The 21,112-nt window shown below is 39.9% G+C and overlaps 2 protein-coding genes across 9 annotated transcripts; one reads left to right on the top strand and one right to left on the bottom strand.

The window, feature by feature from the left end:
* Positions 1 to 16: 16 nt before the first annotated feature.
* On the bottom strand, positions 17 to 12,015 carry LOC122574809 (spondin-1). 5 transcript variants are annotated; one of them, XM_043742883.1, is made up of 12 exons: positions 11,869 to 12,015; positions 6,047 to 6,235; positions 5,208 to 5,392; positions 4,780 to 4,971; positions 3,780 to 4,069; positions 2,635 to 3,038; positions 2,000 to 2,171; positions 1,588 to 1,837; positions 1,278 to 1,461; positions 673 to 836; positions 443 to 607; positions 17 to 334 (listed from the first exon to the last, which is right to left on the bottom strand). In XM_043742883.1, exons 2-12 carry the CDS (start codon positions 6,225 to 6,227, stop codon positions 254 to 256), a joined length of 2,268 nt encoding a protein of 755 aa, XP_043598818.1. In that variant the 5' UTR covers positions 6,228 to 6,235; positions 11,869 to 12,015; the 3' UTR covers positions 17 to 253. The 5 variants fall into 5 exon arrangements, with proteins under 5 accessions (XP_043598818.1, XP_043598808.1, XP_043598837.1 ...); XM_043742873.1 differs by lacking the exon at positions 11,869 to 12,015 and adding an exon at positions 9,796 to 9,953; XM_043742902.1 differs by lacking the exon at positions 11,869 to 12,015 and adding an exon at positions 9,120 to 9,352.
* A 71-nt stretch (positions 12,016 to 12,086) lies between these two features.
* Positions 12,087 to 21,048, top strand: LOC122574848 (uncharacterized protein KIAA0930 homolog). 4 transcript variants are annotated; one of them, XM_043742958.1, is made up of 9 exons: positions 12,096 to 12,655; positions 14,706 to 15,025; positions 15,921 to 16,184; positions 16,264 to 16,363; positions 16,455 to 16,760; positions 17,663 to 17,854; positions 18,204 to 18,764; positions 20,463 to 20,612; positions 20,866 to 21,048. In XM_043742958.1, exons 1-9 carry the CDS (start codon positions 12,535 to 12,537, stop codon positions 20,904 to 20,906), a joined length of 2,055 nt encoding a protein of 684 aa, XP_043598893.1. In that variant the 5' UTR covers positions 12,096 to 12,534; the 3' UTR covers positions 20,907 to 21,048. The 4 variants fall into 4 exon arrangements, with proteins under 4 accessions (XP_043598911.1, XP_043598920.1, XP_043598893.1 ...); XM_043742966.1 differs by lacking the exons at positions 17,663 to 17,854; positions 18,204 to 18,764 and having other exon boundaries at positions 12,097 to 12,655; XM_043742976.1 differs by lacking the exons at positions 17,663 to 17,854; positions 18,204 to 18,764; positions 20,463 to 20,612; positions 20,866 to 21,048 and adding an exon at positions 17,326 to 17,646 and having other exon boundaries at positions 12,087 to 12,655.
* Positions 21,049 to 21,112: the final 64 nt, after the last annotated feature.

Genomic DNA, 21,112 nt, shown 5'->3' on the forward strand with positions numbered 1-21,112 from the left:
ATAGAGAGATCACGAGTGACCATTAATAAAATACCATTTATTCTGATACATCGGTTTCTTTCATACCTGTCATATCATATACAAGCTAATGTTATAATCTGTCACCAGAATTCATAATTTCAGAGGAGAAGCAATATTTCTTTATAAAATTTTTTATATAAAACCGACAACTTTTTTTACATGAAGTCCCAGATGCATACTTCATCTTTTATTCGTCGCCCCAGTTGATTAAAGATCGAAATTCTTCAAAGTGTTACTCGCATGGCGCTAGCTGGCATCTGAATCGCCGCTGAAGCTTCTTGGGACAAGGATTTCCTCCGTTTTGTGGCTCTTGCTGGAAATTCCAAATATCAGTTAGTAATTACTAATTACAATACGATGATAATAGTTAGTAATAATAGAAGTAAATATTATCATTTTATTCAAAGTTTATCCCACTCACCAGGATTGTACGATAACTGGTAACACGACCTGTACCACAGGTGACGCTACAAGGTGACCAAGGTGACCACTTGCTCACGCGACAATCGACAGGTTCTGCGCTAGGTATCAGGCCATTTCTAGCGTCAGCTTCACTTATGGGCTGCCCGCTAAGAATGTCTCGTACCTGCGATTAAATGAAGATTTCACTTTGTTAAGAATCGTTCGCAACAGACTAATAAAGATACTCACAATACGACAGGTATTGTTGCACTCTTCGGCAGTCAAGAAGTTGTTCCTGTTACCACGACAACCTCCATAGCCAAAGGGTACGCACATCAGTTTCTGAGGAACGAACGCCCACCTCTGGAAGTAACCCCTGCAGGGCCCAGGATCAGCTTGTTCCATACAGACCACTGAAACACAATAGCAAACCAATGTAAAATTCCATTTGTCCAAACTGTTCCCATTGAAATGAAATTTTAGATAGAACGCGGTTAACTCTTAATGTATAAATTCCATTCAAAAATATTTGGAAAACGAGTCTTGCGAAATTGTTCGAACTACAATCTCTAGTTAAAATAGCCTATTTAAATATCTTTTTCGTTTCTCAATATGTACTGAAATATTACAAGTTCCCTGTACTTCTTTTACTTTTTAGGTGAGATTATATTATACAAACTGCGAAATAATTATTGAAATATTCTAAATTAGGCAATGTTAAACAAAGATGCAAAGAATAATAAACTTTCAGTTTGCTCGGTTATATCAAAATGATAGATAGGATACTTGAATTAAGGAGAGTAAAATACTGCACTCGATTTACACGCCACTTTCGAATTCTTCTAAAATTTTACCTTTTGCAGTCGCCATGTCGAAAGTACAGTCAGCCTGCTCCAAACACGGACGTTGCTGCAGCAATTCCAATTTAGACGAGCAATCCTGCTGCTGTGACGGGTCTACCATCAACAGTCTGGTTCTCAATTTTACCCCCTTTCCGCAAGAAGCGCTACACGGAGACCAATCGGACCACTCAGTCACCTGAAACAAATGTTACATCTTACACACGAACTAACCATGATTCAACGTTTGAATTCAGTGCTCAAGACACGCTACAGGAAGCGCTAAAGGGACTAAATCTTTACAACCAGGGCGCAGATAGCACACCTTGCACGTAGGATCGATCTGTTCCTCTAAGCCAGGCACGCACGCCGCTTCCATACATTTTTCTTTCTCGACAATGGAAACGTGAGGACATCGTTTACGACCCATGCTATTCTGGAATCGTCTTGTTCTCATCTTCAGCCCCGGACCACACGTAGAGGAGCACTCGGACCAGGAACCCCAATCAGTTGTCTCGCAAAAAGGATTATTAAGAACCGGCAGTATATCAGTATCGTCTGTCTCCTCCTGTCCACTGAAGTCAGTGAAATAATAAATTTATAAAAGAGACGCGTACAATTTATAATTTAATTGACTAATATCATTGTGCAAAACGATCGAGGAAATGTTTACTAGCAGTAATTTCATTGTTTGTTTAAAGCATATAGAGTTTCCAATATGTTTTCCATATACATACGGGCATTCCGGGATCGATGAGACACACATTTCCTTTGAAACTAATTGTCTGTTGCACTTGAACATTGTTGCTTTTTCAGGCATTAAGTACGACCTAGTACGCATTCTCAGTCCTTTTCCGCAGGTCACCGAGCAGCTTGACCAAGCTGTGTACTCTGTAGTCTGACATTCGGCTGAAAATAATAAGAAAATTACGTTAAACGTTAAAAGGCGTAAGTAAGTATAGTTTGTTAGAAGAGTGACTTAATTAGGAAGAATAAATTTCTCACGAAATTAATTTCAGTTAGAAAAAAAATGATTAATAACTCGATCATTTAGCGACGAAGAAATTTTATTTCTTTTACAATTTAAACAATAATCTTTACGCTTTCAGGCATTTTATTCCTAATAAAGCATCGTTTACGTATATTGCTTATTCTCAAACAAAGGATTATTCTCAGACAGTCGTAGCATTCTTTTTATTAAATAGCATAATTTTGTTAGCTGACATAATAACATTTTCTATATTCTAGAAAATAATTCACATTTAGCGTTAATTGTCAATATTTCTAAATCAACAATTTTTCTTAAATATATCACTCTTCTAGCAAAACGATTATACTACAATTAAATAAGAGGACATCGAATGTCGCCTACGTCTAGAAGTATCCTCGGTGTTCTCAGCTACCTCGAGCTGCGTGACTTGTTGCTGAAGAATTTCCTCGTCGCAACCCCGCGGAATAATTTTCTCTCTGTTCAGATACAACCTGGCTAATGGCTGCATGGGCCTTCCAGTTGGGTCGTAAAACGGTGATCTGGGATCTTCAGGGTACAGAGTGGTGATTGGTTTCATCTTCTCGCGCGGCTTTGTTTCAGAATTGGGCGACATGTAGGAGATTCCATTGTCAGTACCAGCGTCCCACGGGTATAAATCGATTATCTCGCTTTTGGTCCAGGTACAGTCCTTTCTGCAGAGATTTAGTTTACTAACACCGACAACCCAATCTGGAGAAGGGCCAAGCATGGAAGCTGCAGATATCATGGGATGTAGCCTATCCACTCTAGAATAATGAGAAATAGAAATAAGATTAATTAGAAAAAGTTTTTAAACATCAAGGTCTTCACGGTACGAGTTTCTGCAGTTATTACTATTTCTATTCAACATGACCGTGTCAATAAGGATATTATTTCAACGTTTCGCTGGCATTGCAGCCACTTTCTTCGTGTCAATTCTGAAATTGTCGTATTTTAGTATCTACATAGTTGGATATTCTATACGAAGAGCACACGGAAGGAAAATAATAAGCGTATTTTTGTTAACATTTTTATCCTGATGTTACTTATTTGTATTTAATGAGTGCTTATCAAGATCATCTTTTAATTCCTTGTCCTATATTTAAAACAATGTTTCTCTTTCTACAACTAGGCAAACGAATACTATATAGCATCTTTAATTTCTGTTCAGTACATTTCAACTTCTTAGCAAAATATTCATTATATCACACAATTGCTGTAAATGTATTTATAATTATGTCGTAGAGGAATTATGTCTAGTTAAACCATACAGTTGTAGAACAATAATAATACTTATTTCAACATATCGTAGGTCAAGAAGTGAAAAAATCTGGCCTGGATCATTTTTGTTACGAGCCCCTCAATTATCCAATTAATCCAGGTAGTATGGTAATAACTGTTGAAGAAAAGTTTTTCCATTTTTTTCATCTTTCTTCTTTTCACAGAAACTGTTGCAGAACACAGAGATACCGTGCCAACAATAACAGCCAAAAAATATAAATAATTACTTGAAACTGCTGGTGGTATTGCTGTTTACGTTTGGATACCACAATCCAGCAGCTTTGATGAGCGTTTTTAATTTATTTCCGGTCTGAGCCCTGAGCTCAGATTCTACTCCTGACGCGGATCCCCACTCAGCTAACTGCCGGAAGCCATCAGTTGCGATGTGGTCCTTACCCCAGAAGGAAAATGTCGGCACGTGAGAAGCACCGATTAGGTCACTGAAGTGGGTCAACCAAATAGAAAATGGAAAGTCTTTTGGATGAGTCACGTTTGACCAGAGTCCTTCCATTATGAGCTGAAACGCGAAGGTAGAAATTGCTGAGAAGCCATCTAGCTTTCAAGCCTTTACGAAGTATTCTGCATCGATTTTTACGAAATTGTCTATGGTATAAATACCGACTGACCTCCGTGAGATCGGCGCCAAGTGATTTACAGCACAATTTCTCACCATGACAGTTTAACGTACCATTAAGTTTCTTTCTTTTCTTATCACGTTTAAACGTGTTTACAAGAAGCAATGTAATTTATCTTTATTACGAGATACGTACTGACTTTATCACACACTGTTAACTATCATACAGTATACTGAATACAATTTTATGAAATTCGATGCTTAACATCTTATGAAACTCTTCATCTTATGAAATTTAATCTTTAATTAAGCTCTGTTACGGTCCTAAATTTTCTCACTTTTTCAATTCAACAAATAAGCGAACTTCCGATGTCTTTGAATATCAAATTTAAGCTTTTGAATATTAGACCCAAACTTAAACAAATGAGTCTTGACAGTCGTCAACATAATGTGTTACTTTAGAATTTGTAACTAGTTTCCGACAACGTTTCAAAGTCTTTCAGTAAATATTGATTGCAAAATTTAGAAAAGGATAAAAAAGAATGAAAAATTATCCAAAGGACGTAGCAGGGTTAAATTCTCGCAATTACACAAATTGAAACAAAATTTTAGTTTCGAACCGCATTTGCCAGATATTCGCCCAGCTCGCTCACCGAGTATTTTGCCTCGTCGCAGGCGCAGCACTTGTCCACATTGAAGGTCGCGGTCTCGGCTACTTCCATTTCGCAGAAGGTCTTGGTTAGGCCAACGTCCTCGGCGTACCATCGCACGCTATTCTCCAGTACCATAGCTGTAAAGATAACGCATCCTGATCCTGACGGCGGTGCCTTCCACATCACTTGGATCTGTGCCAAGGTAACAACGTTTAAACTGTCTCGTTGCGGAAGCTCGCGGACTCTGGCCACGATAACGCGGTGGAATCAAACATCACCGACCGTTGGCCAGTAGCCAACCAGAAATTTATTTGTTATCTATCTCTGTACATTTTCACCAACATAAGGCTAGGTACCAGATGTTTAAAAAAAAGGAAGCTAATTCGTATGTACATATAGGTATAAAGGCTGCATAAAGGCTAATTCACCTCCGTTTTTGGATAATCAGAAGCTTCCGAGATGGTGTTGACGCAGTCTTCATTGAACGTGGTCAAAGAATCGGAAAACAGTTGAAAGTATCCTACTCGAGCGTTAAGATTATTTGGAGCGTGTTGAGAATTCACCGAGAGCGTGAAACGCGTGAACTGTTGCAGCCTCTCGTGCGTTTGTGATCCTGAAAACGATTCGAATTTTTAGAGAGAAACGTTAAACGTGCGGCGAATTCGTTGAAGAACGATAAACGCTATTCCGACCAGACGGAATATCTATTTGACCGGAAACTTTACTCAAATATTTTTATAGACTTCAAGTCAACTGTTCGTGAGTTTATTAGAAGCAGGAAACGATCGTTTGATCGTAAAGCATTTGTGAATATCTCGTGAACATCTTTGTTGCTGAGCACGCGCCTTCCAAGTGTTCATTCATGGCAGATGCACCGCTCAGCTGTTCACACCTTTCGGTGTAAACACTGTAGAATGGACGAGTGATGCTGAATATTTCGAGATTGGTAAAAGACAGAGTTAGATATGATCGTGGATGACACAACGAACTCGATTCATGGAGATCGACGATCTACGCATTACTATGCAGTTACTACTATGCATGCTTCTGTTCAATCTCCAGGCAGCTCGTGTACAACTCATAGAACAGTTCATAAACATTTCTGGTTAGTGTGGACCCAACTCTAGAAGATTATTTACTTTCTGGAATGTGTAGATGGCTAAACAAGAAACCTTGGTGGTCGAGCAGGTTAAATTATATGGTTGTACGCTGTAAATATCGCGATCTTTGAAAGGGAAGCCAATAAACACGGGGTAAACGTCGTTACCTTGCAAACTGATCGTGTAAACAGCGTTGGGAATATATTTGTCGGCCTTCCCGCTAACGAGTATCCTATAGCCACCGTCGCCCGTAGTCCTCGGAGCGGAAGTTTGTTCCGCGGTTGGACGCATAGGACATCCGGCCTGTACCGCCATCACCAGACACGTTGTCACGGTCAGGAACAACATCGTGCAGTCTGAAATGATGGATGCGTTTCAGATCGATTGTGTCAAATACAAATTCTCACCAAGTAGTCATGCTGACTCGATAACTTCCGGTATCGGTCATCTGCTAATTGTTGTTCACATACAGACTAATGAGGTATATTAATAAAATGTGTAAATAAAATAAATAGGCCATTGAAACTCGTATCGTTTACAACTATATCAAGTCTTGTCTAATATGAAATATACAAAATTTGAAGATAGGAACGAGTTAGATGTCTAAGAATATACCAAATACGCGCGATGAAAAATACCCAAAATATTCAAAGTAAAGCGTCCTTTAGAATATTACAAGTGTGAAAGAAATCTGCGTTTTATTTTTGTAACCACACTGATAAAAAAAAAATCGATTTACATAAACATGCACAAATTGTTTATCACAATGTAGCACAGTGTAGGTGCATTCTGCAGAGCACGTGTCGTAACACAATCACAAACAGGTTGATGCTTCTCTTTTGTATCGACGGGTTACAGAAGCCTTCCATTGAAAACGCAGCAGTCTTTAGAAAACGAACGCACGCTCGGGTAATCACCTGTGCAGATGTTAAACGACAGAGAGATAAAGATAAAGGAATCCCGCATGGAAGATACGCGCGTGTTTAAAATAAGAATTTTAATCATAGTGCCCGCATCATACGATTACGCGATAGTAAACTCAATACCACTTATAATAAAGCAACGATAAGTATCTGCGCTAAAATGTAAATAAATATGCAAATATCTATGAGCGCTGCCGAGCAATTAGTTTCAAGATATTACAGGTGAACCGTAGCGTTTACGGTAACGGTATCGTTCTGGTGTAATTGTTGTAAGAAGTCCAGACGATAAACGGTTTAAAAAAAGAAATGACACGCGTATGCTGGAGAGATCGAAGCGAGCGCAATGAGCGGGCGGCTAATGATCGAGCAGAGGACTAGAGAATCTAAAGTTGCATCGAATTACGCGCCAGCGTGTCCGGGAAGTGGGTCGGGAGTTCGAACCGGCTCTCGAGATCACCACTCTCGACATGTAGGTGTAGGTTTCTAGAACGCTGGACCTGCTGTGGATCGCAGAAACAGGGACACCGCGTTCGACGCGCGAAAACCGTCGCGTGTCTCCGTTTCGGGGCGAGTTCCACCTTGTAGATTTTAGAACATCGATCTTCAAATACTTTCATTCACAGAGAGGTTGCCAAACGAGTTACAGAATGGAGGAAGAGATCAAGTGTGGAAAGTAAAAGTTGATGAAGAACTAAACGTAAAAATTTGAATGCAAGTGCTGGGCAACGAAGAAACTTTCAATGTACACTACAGTTCAAAATTATTTACATACTTATTGATTTCCGACAAGATTTATCTTCGTTATGGATATACGTATGAATCGAAGCGGAATTATTTTATTCCATATAATTATGTCTACAGCGGTTAACGTACAAAATATAATGATAAATATAGGTGCAACGCAAGTCCTAAAATTACTCGTAAAACTCGATTAAAATTGCGTAGTGTGACATTTGCTGAAATTCAAATATCGTTATTACTAATCAACCAGAAGCGACGAAATAATTATGAACAGTAGTGTGTATATTATTAAATCAAAGTAGTTGATATTGCAGAGAAAAAGAAATGCAACGGTAGTCGATCTTTAAGCTGAAGTAATTGCCAGTTAGAACGAGTTAGAACAAGTTATGCCTGTTCTCGTAAACATCTACGTTAATATTCTTCACTTAAAAAATAAATAGCATTTTTTGAAACTATGAAAACTAAAATGTACGATTCTATGGATGACATCGATGCTATAGAGATCCTATAAAAATTTACGTTTAATCGATCCATACCTTATCGTTCGCTCTTTTTAATCCTTTTTATATTTTGCAAATTTTTGCTCAACACCAAAATCACGATAAAAATTAATAACAGATTCCAGGATCGCTCCTATCACACGTTACACATTGCCGTACGAGCCGTGAAAAGAAAATGATCCGCACCTAACTGCGACGAACTATAGTTCACCACCGCGAGCTCAACGCCCCTGACTGATTTCGTCGTGACTCACGACGTCCATGTGCAATTAAAAATAATAATCGTCGTGAAGTCACGTAATATACGTGAAACTACGATTTTTGGAACCTCTGAAAATTAGTGAAATGATCTTGAACTATTTAATCTACTTGGAACTATTTAGTTATCGAAGACGAAATTGGCGATTACGCAAGCAGTTCGTATTTGTAAATTACTTGACTGTCCTCATACCGCAGTATAGCAGCCGAAGAAAGATAAGTAGCTGATTATGTAACGGTTGTCGTCTTATGCGAATATTAAAAAATTGTATGCAATAAATGAAGAATGACAGAACTATACGAGATGTTAGATATCCAAATGTAAATTATCAAATAATCATTGAAACGGGAAATGAGAGAGTTATATTAATCGACAGTCCTATAGAATAATACAATTATTTTACACAAATATAAAAAGAAGAGAACAGTTAAATCTATACAAGACAAGATTTTTAGAAAAATAAAATTTGTATGGACACAACTAAACAAACGAAACACAAGCGCAGATTTGTTTCATCTATTTAAATGATCTCGAAATCCATTAAAATCGGTCGACCGAATTTTACGTATGTTTAATAATTTCACGCATTTATGGGAAATTTAATGGTGCAAAACGCACAGAATATCGACAAATATAGTACTCGTTATAATATTTAATAAGCAAAACAATTGTCTACTTGGATTTAATATTTTCAATTATATTCATAAAAGTATAAATTTGAGTAAATATCCGCAGTCTGGTTAGACTATTTTAATTGAAAAATAAGAAACGTTTCTTGAAATTGTTTATGGAACATTATCAAATCCTTGCATCTTACGTTGCACGTTTAACTATCTCGTAAATACAGTCTAGTTATCACTGAGACGAACTTCTATATCGATCAACAATCACGTCGAACGATTGAATTATGGGACTAGACCCAAGGATTTCTCTCGGCCAATTTAGCCGAGGCTCCAGAGAAATTGCGAGCACAATGAAACTAGTTCTTCTGAAACTTGATTACACAGCTTCACGAAAATACGGAACACCGCGTAAGGTTAAGACCGATGAACTCGGTACGTCGAATGAAATTAGAACGATCGAAATGTCGGAACAGAACGAGACGCAACTTCTTTTATGAGGCTCGCCCTTTCACGCGCGCTCGCCATTCCGCTTCGGGGTGTTTCGCTTACGGCAAAATTCGAAGTGGTTTACATTTCACCGAGAGACGATTACTTAACGATGTTCGGATAAAAATCGACGTATATGTAGCGGACGTTTCGTAACGAAGTTGTCGTTACGTCCTCGCTCTTTTGCGATCGACGGATTTTCTAATAATTAGCAAAACTATGAAAATTAATAATTATAAATGAGAACGAGTGAAGAAGAGATGCTCCGAGTTAATAGAAATCGTTCGAATAAAAAATATCACTTTACGACTAATATCGCTGGAATCGGTGAATTAATTGAACTTGATAGAAATGGAAATAAAAAGAAAGCGTGAACCAACATACCTGCTACACCACTGCACATGTTGGTGATTTTCTGACACGATCGCGCAATCTTTTTTCAGCGGACAGACAGAAAGAAAACTGTAACGCGTACAGCAGAGCAGCCGAGATGTTAAGTAAAACGGGAGAACGATCGGACACGACTAAACGAGATGACGAACCGGACAGCCAGTATCGCGGGCCAGGAAAGTTAGCAGCGACGATTCGAAAAATATCAACTGCGGAAGCTCGCCCGCGCGTTCGACTTTTCTGACGTGAATTCTGTGTAAATCAACCATCACTTTTATTTGTTTTCCTAACTTTTCTTAACTTCTTATTCATTAAAGTAATTTCGTAACATTCGAATATTTTTTAACCAGGTAAATGAAAAAGGATAAAAAAGGAAATAAATTACTAAAATATATTGTTTCGATAATACAGACATTAAGAGACGTTTGACATGTTCAGGATCTTCCATATGGATCAGGGTAATTCCTATTCAAACATCGATTGACCCATTTATGGGTAAAGCGCGTCTCCAAAAATCATATTGTAGGTATACTTTTCATGGACAATTTTTTATGAAATGATCATGACTCTTTTTCCATTTATTTGTTATTTCTCCGACAAGCTCCAAAGAACGTAAACAGTATGTTTTCCGTAAGTATTGTTTGTTACATATAATTATGTCAATTGGTTGATCGATAAGGTACGTGTTTATGTCTCTTCTACGATAAATAAATAGACGTATGTCAGTTTTCTGAAAATTCCACTTTCATTTCTAGAACCTAAATATATCGAGAGTGAAAAGCCCAAAATCATGAATCTTATTCTCTAGCGAACGATCACGTATGCGACGCATTAAACCGAAGGACTCTAATCGGCAGGCATTATCTGAAGTCATGAGGTCAGTTTTGGGTCGTCGTATCTTATTAAAAACAGCTTCCTGATAACGTGTACCAGATAGCCACCCACATCTTCTGCATTTATCAATATTTTATTCTTCTAGTTAAGTAAAATTAATCTTTAACCACTCATTCAACATCTTTAAATCGTTTCATCCGTCGTGTGAAATAAATCAAGAAAAAGAAATTCCAGAATCTTGATTATCAGACCACTGATTAACAGAACGATCGATTATCAGAACACTGATTAATGAAAGCGAAATATTTGGAGATGATCTCTTGTAGAAAAGATTGGCAATCAACAGTGAAAAATTGAAACAAGTCATTACACTTTTATTCGAAAGTTTTTCTTCGATATTACTATTTATCAAATATATTAAACAAATGCGAAATAACGGAAGGACCAAAAGACGTGGAGAAAACGCTGAATGAGACTGGAGAAGGACTAATGGAATTAAAAGCAATAATGGAGAAGAGAAGGGCAAGGGCAATACAAGACGGGAGGGAAGGACAAGAAGGTAGCACAGCAAGGAGGCAAAAGACCAAAGTGACAATAATGTGTAGTCATAAGTTTCAATAGTTTGTAGTCATTAGTTTTAGCGACTAGAGATAAGAATATGTTAAGGAGTGCAATACAATAAATGTAAGAAATATAAATCGAAAGTTCGTCCAAAGCCGAAAGGCACGGAATAAAATAAATAATAATATTAAACAAATGATCGGCCATATGAAACCAAATTTATCCAATTGTTCGAAAAATTCGACTATACACGCAAGTACGTGCCGTGATTTTCGTACACTGAAGGGAAATTCAAAATTGCAAAAATACACAGAATGCGGGTGATATAAAAATATAGATAAAATATTCGAAATGGGATACTAATCATAATATTCAATGCGTTAAATAATTTTCTACGCGATTTCCATTTTTGTAACAGAGTTCGTAAAAATAGGAATTGAAGCGTTTACAGCGATAGAAAAAGCACTTTGAATATTTAGGTTACATTTATCGGAAGAGATAAAAGATATAGGTTTAGAAAAGGACATTGAAAAGTTTCACATTTAGAGGTGTAAAAGTTCATTATTGCGATCGTTAGTTGACTACGAATTTATACGTACACGTATTCATTTTAGCAGGTTTTAAAAAGTGATTTGATTTTGTTTGATTATAAATTAGTTTACGTACGCTTACCCAAATTGCCGCAAGATCGAGTTGTCTCCTTATTGCGATAGTTCCATCAATTTGCATAAACATGCGTGGTCTAATTCAATGGCCATTTCGATAACCAAGCTTTCACTCTATCATAGAAACCTCTCGATTTCTCTCTTCGAATCACCAGCACGTCGAGTTAAAAGGAAACTCTGTTTGAAAACAGCGCGTCGCTAGCGAGAGCAAGGCGTCACCGCGGCTCGCATGCGCGGAATTATCGAGCGGCTGGCGAACCGAGAGCGCGTCATCGGGTTTGCTGCCTATTCATCTGTCGTAGAAGCGTGAACTCGAGCGTGTGGTAGAGGTGTAGTGCAGCAGCAGCAGCAGCAACAGCAGCAGCTCGCCACGCGAATCAACATCGTCTCTGCCAGCGCTCGTTCCTCGAGGAAAGATAAAAGCGTGGCAGTATGGCATCCTCGAGAACATACACGGAAGAAGCGTGGATCTAACAACGAAGAAAGACGCGATGCCGATCGTAGCCGGTTCGCGATGACCTCTACATTTCCGTTCGACTCGTACGTGACTGCGTCCCTCGATCAGCCGTGATTCGACGAAACGCGCGCGTCGCGACGCGGTGTTTTTCCGAGTGTGATCGTGGCGACAGCTGGAATCGAAGAGGAATCGCGGCTTGAACCACGAGGGCTAACCATGGCTACTCTGGCGGGCAGCTCGTCGTCGGGCCTCACCAGGCCACCGACGATGCTGGAGCAGCTTCTCGAGGAGATCAACTTCCAGAGGACCAAGGAGCTCAGGCAGATGCTCAAAGATGGTTCGTACGACTTCGTATTTAAGTTGAAGCACTACTCGTTCGTTTTAAGGGACGTTTAGGGAGGTTTAAGGCGATAAGGTTGGGGAAGCGGGTGAATGCACGCGACGAGGGTGTGTTCCTGAAGGGACCGGTGCCTTTGTTTGACAGACGCTGCCAGACGAGGGTGATTCCACGATCGATGAGTGTGTGTGAGGGGAAAACGAGCGAAACTGTTTTGCGTGTGGCTTGCCTGTTTCGTTGCTAAACTGCGATTTTTCAAATCTATTTTGGGAGACTCGATTCTTTATTTCGTTCTTCGCTTAGCACGCACGAGTACTTTTCTAGGTCTAATAGATAGTATAAATGCGTTTAAGTTGTTATAGCGGGGCGGAGGAATAAATTTAAATAAGTTTGCATTCTTAATTACTATGCTGCGAGGTCGAAGGCATTTTCAGCGAGACGCGCTTCAAAGCATTCTCGCAACGTTTTAGTCCATGCACGTAATGCTTTTTAGAGTCTAGTATTGTTAGTTTCCCTTTGTTTTCCATTTGAAATCATTTATTTTTGGACCGACGATTTCCTTTTCATTCGTTTCTTTTGTATCCCCGCGCTTGTACACTTTCTTTGTTTTCGTCGCCTATTGTTTATCGGAAGTTGACGATCTCAAGCTACGATTTAGTCGTGCGAAAGATATACGCTAGGAACGACGAGTAATTATTGCATACACGTTCATTCTATAAATGTAAGATGACGCGACGCGGTATCAATGAGCAATTAGATGCACGCTGTGTATATAACTGGATTCACAAAATAACAAACATCCTGTCGCAAAACATGATTAGATTTTCTATTCTACGAGTAGGAAAGATGTTTGAAGTGGCGTGTAAACGTACGTAGCTAGGCACTCGATATCGACGAGGATGTTGTTAATGAACATATTTATATAGGATCATGAGCTATTTCCGCTTTAGCCAACGATCGGAAAAGGCCAACTTTCATCCATGTTTTTAATAAAAGCTCGTACAGCTTTAATAAAGCAGATAGGGAATCGGTGAGATGTCAAGCTGCCAATAGAGGCTGCGATTAAGTCCTCGCGGAACATTCTTATCGATTATCGATTGCCTTTAGCGAGATTCGTTCGCTCTTAGTTCCTGCTTAATCGAGGATTATTTTATCTCGCTGCACCTTCATAGATAAATTCGAATCGCTCGTTTTATCGCTGTTAATCTAAAGTTCTACCCTTGTTTGTACGAACTTTCGCCTTTCCGTTTCCAGAGATACGTCACATTTTTTAAATATATTTCATTCTTGTGATCAATCAACTTATTCATTTTAATGCTACTTTAGCTAGTTTAATCATCCTAAATAGTTATTTTATTAATTTTGATTAATTTTATTTTAGTCACTTTAGCTGATATTGAATTATTCTACAATTTTAAGCCGTTTATTTCGGAAGGATATAATTCATATCAAATTGAACAGTTCTACTTGAAACAATTTTCATAATATCGGACGCACGATTTTCGTAACGTATTACCAAAACATTGATCCTTTCCTGAATGGTCTGTAGAAAATTTCAAAAAAGTTGTCTTTCATACACAAGTTATTACTTAGATTTTGAGAACCGATAATATTTCAAAATTGTCCGTAAGAAATACCTTGAGCTAAGAGGCTTTAGATTCCAGAATATACGATATTGCAGCGTGTGGAATCTGAGGCGCGTAGTGTGAGTTACAGACGACAAGTAGGTTAACGATTCCAAATGGGATCCCGCGACCGCGAAGAGATAATTGCATATATTATACGTAACAACTCAAATCTCTAAAGGAAAGATATTTTCAAAATATTCGAACGTATCTTCGAACTACGATGATGTTTTCGATATCCTTGTCGTTTCCTGAATCGTTTTTCGATAAACAACTTGTTAAGTGAAAGGAAAAAGTAGAAATTAATTGGCAAATAAATCAGAGAAATATATCGCACTGGTATAATCGTAAAGTCTGCTGTCTCTTTGCATTTTTCGTGCAGATTTTTAGGACGACTTAATAATTTCCTGTTTATATTCCTGCAGACTCGGGTTTCGTGATACTTCAAGGTACAACCTACTGGACGGACCTGTTTGTCAGGCACTTCCTCTTCCAGGCGGAGCATACGATCGACGGCGACGATCTCCTTTTCTTCGTGCGGAAAAAACACGTGAAAACATCGTCGAGATACTTACCAAAGTTCGAAACGGAGGTGGACGTGTTCCGGAAAGACAGCAAAAAATTACCGATCGGCGATCCCGACATCGATTGGGAAGAAACCGTGTACCTGAACCTAGTCGTGCACCAGTTCGACTACACGCTAACGTTAGCGATTTGCACAAGGACGAGCCCCAAGGAATTGCAAGTGAGTCGTTCTTTCGTTCCTTGAGTTAAACAAGGAAAGGGATGATACTACAATATAGCAGAACTTTATTCGTTGCAACGATATTTTATTTGCTGTCCCATTAATCTTTACGTAGAATTGTTATTACATAAGAACCGTTTCTATTTCGATGCGCCCAGATAGATAGAACTCTATCGTAATTTATAAGCAACATAGAATATTAAATATCAGAAGAAGTCATACAGGAATTATGTATTCCTCTGCTCAATGAGTTCGTAGAACAATGTCTTTACTGTTATCTCAGAAAATGCTGCGACTATCTGGCAGCGACTATCTATGAATAGATTAAATTTCGCCAGCCTACGACATACTGTTTGCTTATATGGCAATGTCCTTGGTGTAGTCCTATGTTTCTTTCTACCGTCGCGCGTCTTAAACAAAATATTTACAAATGGATGAAAAATCTCAGAAAAAAAGGGAAGACATGGTAGATGACACTCGCCAGGGTTGGCCTTCTACCTGGCATACCGATGAGAACGTTGAACGTTTTCATAAATTTGTGCTATCATATCATCTTCCGGATGATCGCTGAAGAATTTGATGTCAGTTTAGGAAACGTGCATTCAATTGTAAAAAATGATCTAGAAATGCGAAAACTTGGTACTAGGATTGTCCCGTGGTTTGTTGATGACATTCTCATGAGATTCTTGAACAGAGTAGTATTTAGTCTAATCTGTACTCTCTTTGTTGTTTTACTTGTAATCTTTGTTAATTTACTTGATTTCCCATTGCAATTTTATGCCAAAGCTTTTCTTAGAACGTTATTGCGTATCGAAATCAGGGCGAAATTGGCTCATAGAAAATCAGCAGAGTTAATTCCACTTTCTTGCGATTTTTTAACGAAAAAACATTTCAGGTATTACGAAGACACTCGCAAAAGGTTTACGCAAGCCCGAGTCGACGGCGAATGGACGCGAAAGGAGATCTCGAAGAGATGACGTACCCGCATATATGCTTCATGGTGGACAATTTCGACGAAGTTTTCTGTGATATTCTAGTCAGGGATGGGGAAATGGTGTGCGTGGAATTGGTTGCGTCCGACAGGGAGGGCGCCATTCAAGGTGTCATTTTTCTCGGGTCTATCAGATACGACGCTTTGAAGAAAGTATATGACGCAAGAGTACGTTTCATTAACAAAGTCGTACTAACCATCTCGTTACACCAGCTATTTTTAACAAACATCGTATGTTGACTTTCAGTCCAGTCTCAGTACCAAAATGGCGCAGCGTATGACCTTTGGCTTGTTTTCTGGCGCGGCTTCCCAACGAATAGAATTCGTTCGAATGAAGGGACCTCGTGGTACGATTATCAATAGGAAACCCTTCAACAAATCGATCGATCGTTTCTAATTTTCTATGGAAACCTGAAAATCTTCGTTGCTTGTTTTCAGGCAAGGGACACGCGGAAATGGCCGTGACGAAGCCAAAGGGTTCAGGAGCGGAGACACCAACTTCGGAACCTGGCTACTGTGCCACGGATTCCCTCTGGGACGCTGATTGGGACGACGCCGAGGAATTATTTATGTATCGACATCAACGAAGGCTATCCGACCCAAGCGCCAATTTGAATAATTTCGTGCGGGGTGGTTGGAGAACGAAACCAGACACAGCTGCAACGAAAGCCAGGTCAGAGAACGAGGGTCTGGACTCGATGGCCAATGGACTGAACGAAATCGAAGCTGGAGACGTTCGAGACGGTAACTACAAACTGTTATCCTTTCATGGTGTTTTAGTCCAAGTTCGACGAAGACGGGACGAAAGTCGCGGATGAAGATAATAATCTTACTTATTTACCTTCTCCCTGTTCTTTCTAGTGCCTGCACCTTTCAGAGTCGACTGTGCATGCTGTTGTGTTACGTAACTGTGTATTCTGCACATATTTTTCTTTCGTTAGTTAGTTGATCCTCTTAGGAGTCGGTCTCGATGATACATCGATCTAAGATTATTATTCTATGACTATTATTATTATTATTATTATATGTTTGATCTTCTTTCTTTTTCTAGTTTTCTTTTTTTTTTTAGTTTTTTTAGTTTAGACGATTACGATCGAGACGCAAGAGTTCCGTGTTTCCAAGAACGCTTTTCTTTGCCACGTCTCTGAATATTCTTGGATTATTAATACGAAAGGTGTTCGTTTAAGATCGCGTACGTGATGATCAGAGGCACTTTCATCTTCGTGATTGTTTTCTCTTGCTGTCGGGACGCGAAGCTCGAGATCGGTTCGGAAGAACCTAGTTGACCCATGCTCTTGTATTCCTTCAGACCACCAAGTGCCACGAGACGCAGTGGTTCGGTACATTTCGCAGATAAGATCGTTCGAAAATCACCGAGAAACGAACAGAGATAAAATACGTGAGAGTTCGTCGAGAAGAAACGGCTGTAGAGCACCACCACCAACACCACCACACGCGAATTTCGTACGCTTGTCGCGAAATGGACGATTGAGTTAAAAAATCAGACAAAATAGAGCCAATGAAAATTCAAAGATAAAAAAAAAAAGAAAACAAAAATGAATCGAAAAAGAAGCCAAACTGAAAAGATATAGAAATACATTGTCTCTAATCTGTGTCACGTGCCTTTCCGGCTCTTTCCTTTGTAGCCGACCTACAGGATAGCAGCTGGGGCGGCCGGGGCTCACCGGGAAATCACAGGAGTCCTCAAATCAGGCGACGAAGATCCCCTTTCCTTTCTGGCAGGCAACAACGTCCCAAGCAAAAGCAACGTAACTCGTGGGAACGTACCGAAAATGAGAACTCGTCGAATCACAAGGAGGCCTATCACGAAACACACGGTGAGCGTGCTCCTGCGTGTTCAAAACGATTGTTCTTCGTCTCTCGCGTTTCTCGTCTTCCAAAGCAACTAACTCGAACGCCAATAAACCTGAGAACAATGTCGATGTCAACCAATCTACGAGAACCGATTAAAACGATAAAGCCGGCAAATCTCAAAGCAATCTGGACGTGGTCCAATCTATCGTACGATAACCGATCGAATAGAGCCAACGAATCCCAGAGCAATCTCGATATCGTGTACTTCGTTGTATAAGAACCAATCAAAACGATAGAGACGAAGGGACGAAAGAATCGTGAAAACGCGACACGAGCGCGCGCACAATATCGAAACGAATTATCTGGTGGCAGGCCTCCGCAACCACCAACACAACCATATCGAAGTGGGTAGCGAGATACTCGTGCCAGCGGCAGCTTGTTTGACTGACGACAACGTGAGACAGAAGCTGGACGCGGGCGCGATTCTGGTGCATGGCAAGGAGGAACTACCGTACGAGGAGGACAATAACCGGAAACGAAGGCCATACAGCACCGGTCAGATTAATCACGAGCGGATCAACAACCTGGAGAACGACGAGGAGCATCGACGACTCAGCGACGACGAAGTGGTCAGAGTACGTCGGACCGATGGTCGCCGGCGTCTTCGTTCGGCTGGCTCGGATCACGAAGAATACTACACCGGCCGGAACAAGAACAAAAACGACGAGCAGATGAGAGATAAAAACGCGAACGCCCGTATTACAAGAGGCAACCTGACCACGCACAGACAGAGCGCCACTCTGCCTAGAAGGAGGCGAAGACGAGCATTGTCCGGCAGCTTCGCAGGCAACCCTCTTCCGCCGCATCGAGTCACACCAGACGGCACAGCTATCTACTATTGGTGCGAGCTCCCGCGCCGCCCCGGCTCACAGGGTAAATTCTTCTTCCCCCTGCCCGACACATCTCTACACCCGATCACGCGCCCACGCGTACAGGACACGAGTCTGCTCTGTGAACGATCGCTTTCTTTTGCGGAATTTGCGAATTAAGCCGAATTATTATGGAAATACGTGGGTATCATAGATAAGTGGGAATGATTTTTTAGTTTGCCCGGAGGTAGCTAAGTTTAAGCTTGTGTAACGCGAAGGTCTGTTTGAAGCGTTAGAAGAAAACGTTGCATAACGTTTAATAAAACGTAGTAAAACAAGAAACTTGGTATAACAGTCTGTTTGTTTAGAAATAGTTATTTCTAGACAAAAAATTAGATTTGTGTTGAGAATCGAAAGACTGATTGAAGGGGAACCGAAGAGAATAGAAGTTAATAGGAGTAGCCTTGTTCAGAAATCCTTACTTCTAAGTAAGAAGTTAGATTTGCGTTGAAGATTGGTAAACTAAGAAGCTAATTAAGAAGCTCGGAATGAAAGATTTAAGAGTTGCATAAAAATTAATAATAGGAGTAGCCGCGTTATTAGAAACGATTATGCCTAGACAAGAAGATTAGCGATACGCGTCGAAAACTGTAAAGCTAGAATTAACAATTTACACTGGAGAGAAATTCAATTTTTATATGCAGAGGATAACGGTCGTTCATCGAGCAGCTCGTGCAACACCAAAAAGCAGTCATGTTGTCCATTGTACTCAACCCGTATACTTGTACATTCATACATTCCTAGTTAGGAAGGTAAACTTGTACAGCCATGCTCAACAAATGACTGTGTTTATGAGGATGGTGAAATAACAATGGCAACGGGGGTGCGATCAATCGACTATTATTGTCGGTGATTATTGATGGAACAGTCGTGACGGTGTTCGCTAGTGCTGGTGGTGGTTTCTAACAGTAATTTATAGGGTGATTAATTTTATACCTCGCGGCTCTAAAAATGTCGGGGTGGTAACGAATACGAAATAACGTGAAAGAATAGCGGTCGTTTTCGTTACGCGAGTTTCACCACCGGTATAAACATAGTCATCCACGATAAGGGACAAGCATTCACTGACACCGATAGAGTCGAGATAGAAATCGTAGAATGCGAACTGTCCGTGTGGTAGCAACAACGATTCACCCTTTCTTTCTGCTTCACAGCGTCCGATCATCTTCGGCAGTGCGCGAACAAAATATCGAAAAAGAGATCTACCGAATAAATAAACAAAAATGAAACGAACGAATAATCAAATTGAAACGAACAAAGAAATCAAATTAATAAATTAGCAACTAATGCGAAAAGAGGAAAAAATGAAAAAAGAAATATCGAACGTTGTGCGCAGAAAGATGAAGCTAGTGCATCCCTGTTTCATGTTTATTTATTCTGCGCACCTGTAGCTAATGTGCATCATTGTAACACCTCTACATATTTTCGTGCTACACCTGTTCACCTTTGCGAACAATTATTTTAGCCATTCAACGTCACGAATTTGAACAGCAATTAGCTAGCCGATCCTCGACCTCACATCCGATCCTTTACTTTTAATTCACTTTTGTCGATCGTCTAACCAGATTTATTTCCTGCGATTGCTTTCATATAATTTATCGACACGAATCATTGCAGGATCTTAATCGTTGGTCGAGCCTCTGACCTAGTTCGATATTCAGAGTTATTAGCAATAATCGGTTCGTTCTATGTGTGTTAACAGAGTTGGACGACGGCGCTTACAACCCTCTGTGGACTATGCGAGGATTCACACAGACCTTCCATTTCTGGAAAGAGACCAGACGGGCCCAATCCGTTCCCTTGAACGCGTTTCTTACTTATATTACCCTGCCATGGTGGAGCATTGCCAAAGGTACGTCATTAAAGATACGACAGACTCATACAGGAAAGAAATTCCCTGGAAGGAATATGAATTTGACTGTTTGTTTCTAATAAATCCAAGACAGTCATAAAAAATAGCATTGGCCAAATAATTCGCGCATGTAAATAAGATCGTATTAGCATTGCGTATCAGTGAACTAGAGAGGGAAATAAGTACGTTCCTTCACAGGGAACATCTTTTCAGTTTGGCGCAATAAATAACGCGTGTTATCGTGTATTTACAGATATTCTTGATCATCGAGAAGGACCTATTCTGACGTTCTAGCCAACACAAGGACGTCCCATTTTCATTTCGAACAAATTTCCTCTCTCCATTTCGCTCCCCACTTTATACACACTTGGATAGAACTGTGGCCCGACAAGATCGAAGTGTATAGATTAAGGAATAAACGAGATACTATTTATAATCCCGCGCCTATTATTTTATTATCTCCATATGGACAGGATGATGGTCTAGGGCTGACAAAGGCG

Source organism: Bombus pyrosoma, linkage group LG2 (assembly GCF_014825855.1).
Source record: "Bombus pyrosoma isolate SC7728 linkage group LG2, ASM1482585v1, whole genome shotgun sequence".
Lineage (NCBI taxonomy): Eukaryota > Metazoa > Arthropoda > Insecta > Hymenoptera > Apidae > Bombus > Bombus pyrosoma.

Excerpts from the sequence above, each read along its gene's own strand:
- LOC122574848 (XM_043742958.1), top strand. The coding sequence starts at position 12,535 with ATGGCTACTCTGGCGGGCAGCTCGTCGTCGGGCCTCACCAGGCCACCG. Across the intron at positions 16,185-16,263 it reads AGAAAGTATATGACGCAAGA|TCCAGTCTCAGTACCAAAAT; the intron begins GTACGTTTCATT and ends GTTGACTTTCAG. Across the intron at positions 16,364-16,454 it reads TCGAATGAAGGGACCTCGTG|GCAAGGGACACGCGGAAATG; the intron begins GTACGATTATCA and ends GCTTGTTTTCAG.
- LOC122574809 (XM_043742873.1), bottom strand. Across the intron at positions 1,838-1,999 it reads TCATCGATCCCGGAATGCCC|TGGACAGGAGGAGACAGACG; the intron begins GTATGTATATGG and ends CACTGACTTCAG. Across the intron at positions 608-672 it reads GCAACAATACCTGTCGTATT|GTACGAGACATTCTTAGCGG; the intron begins GTGAGTATCTTT and ends ATTTAATCGCAG.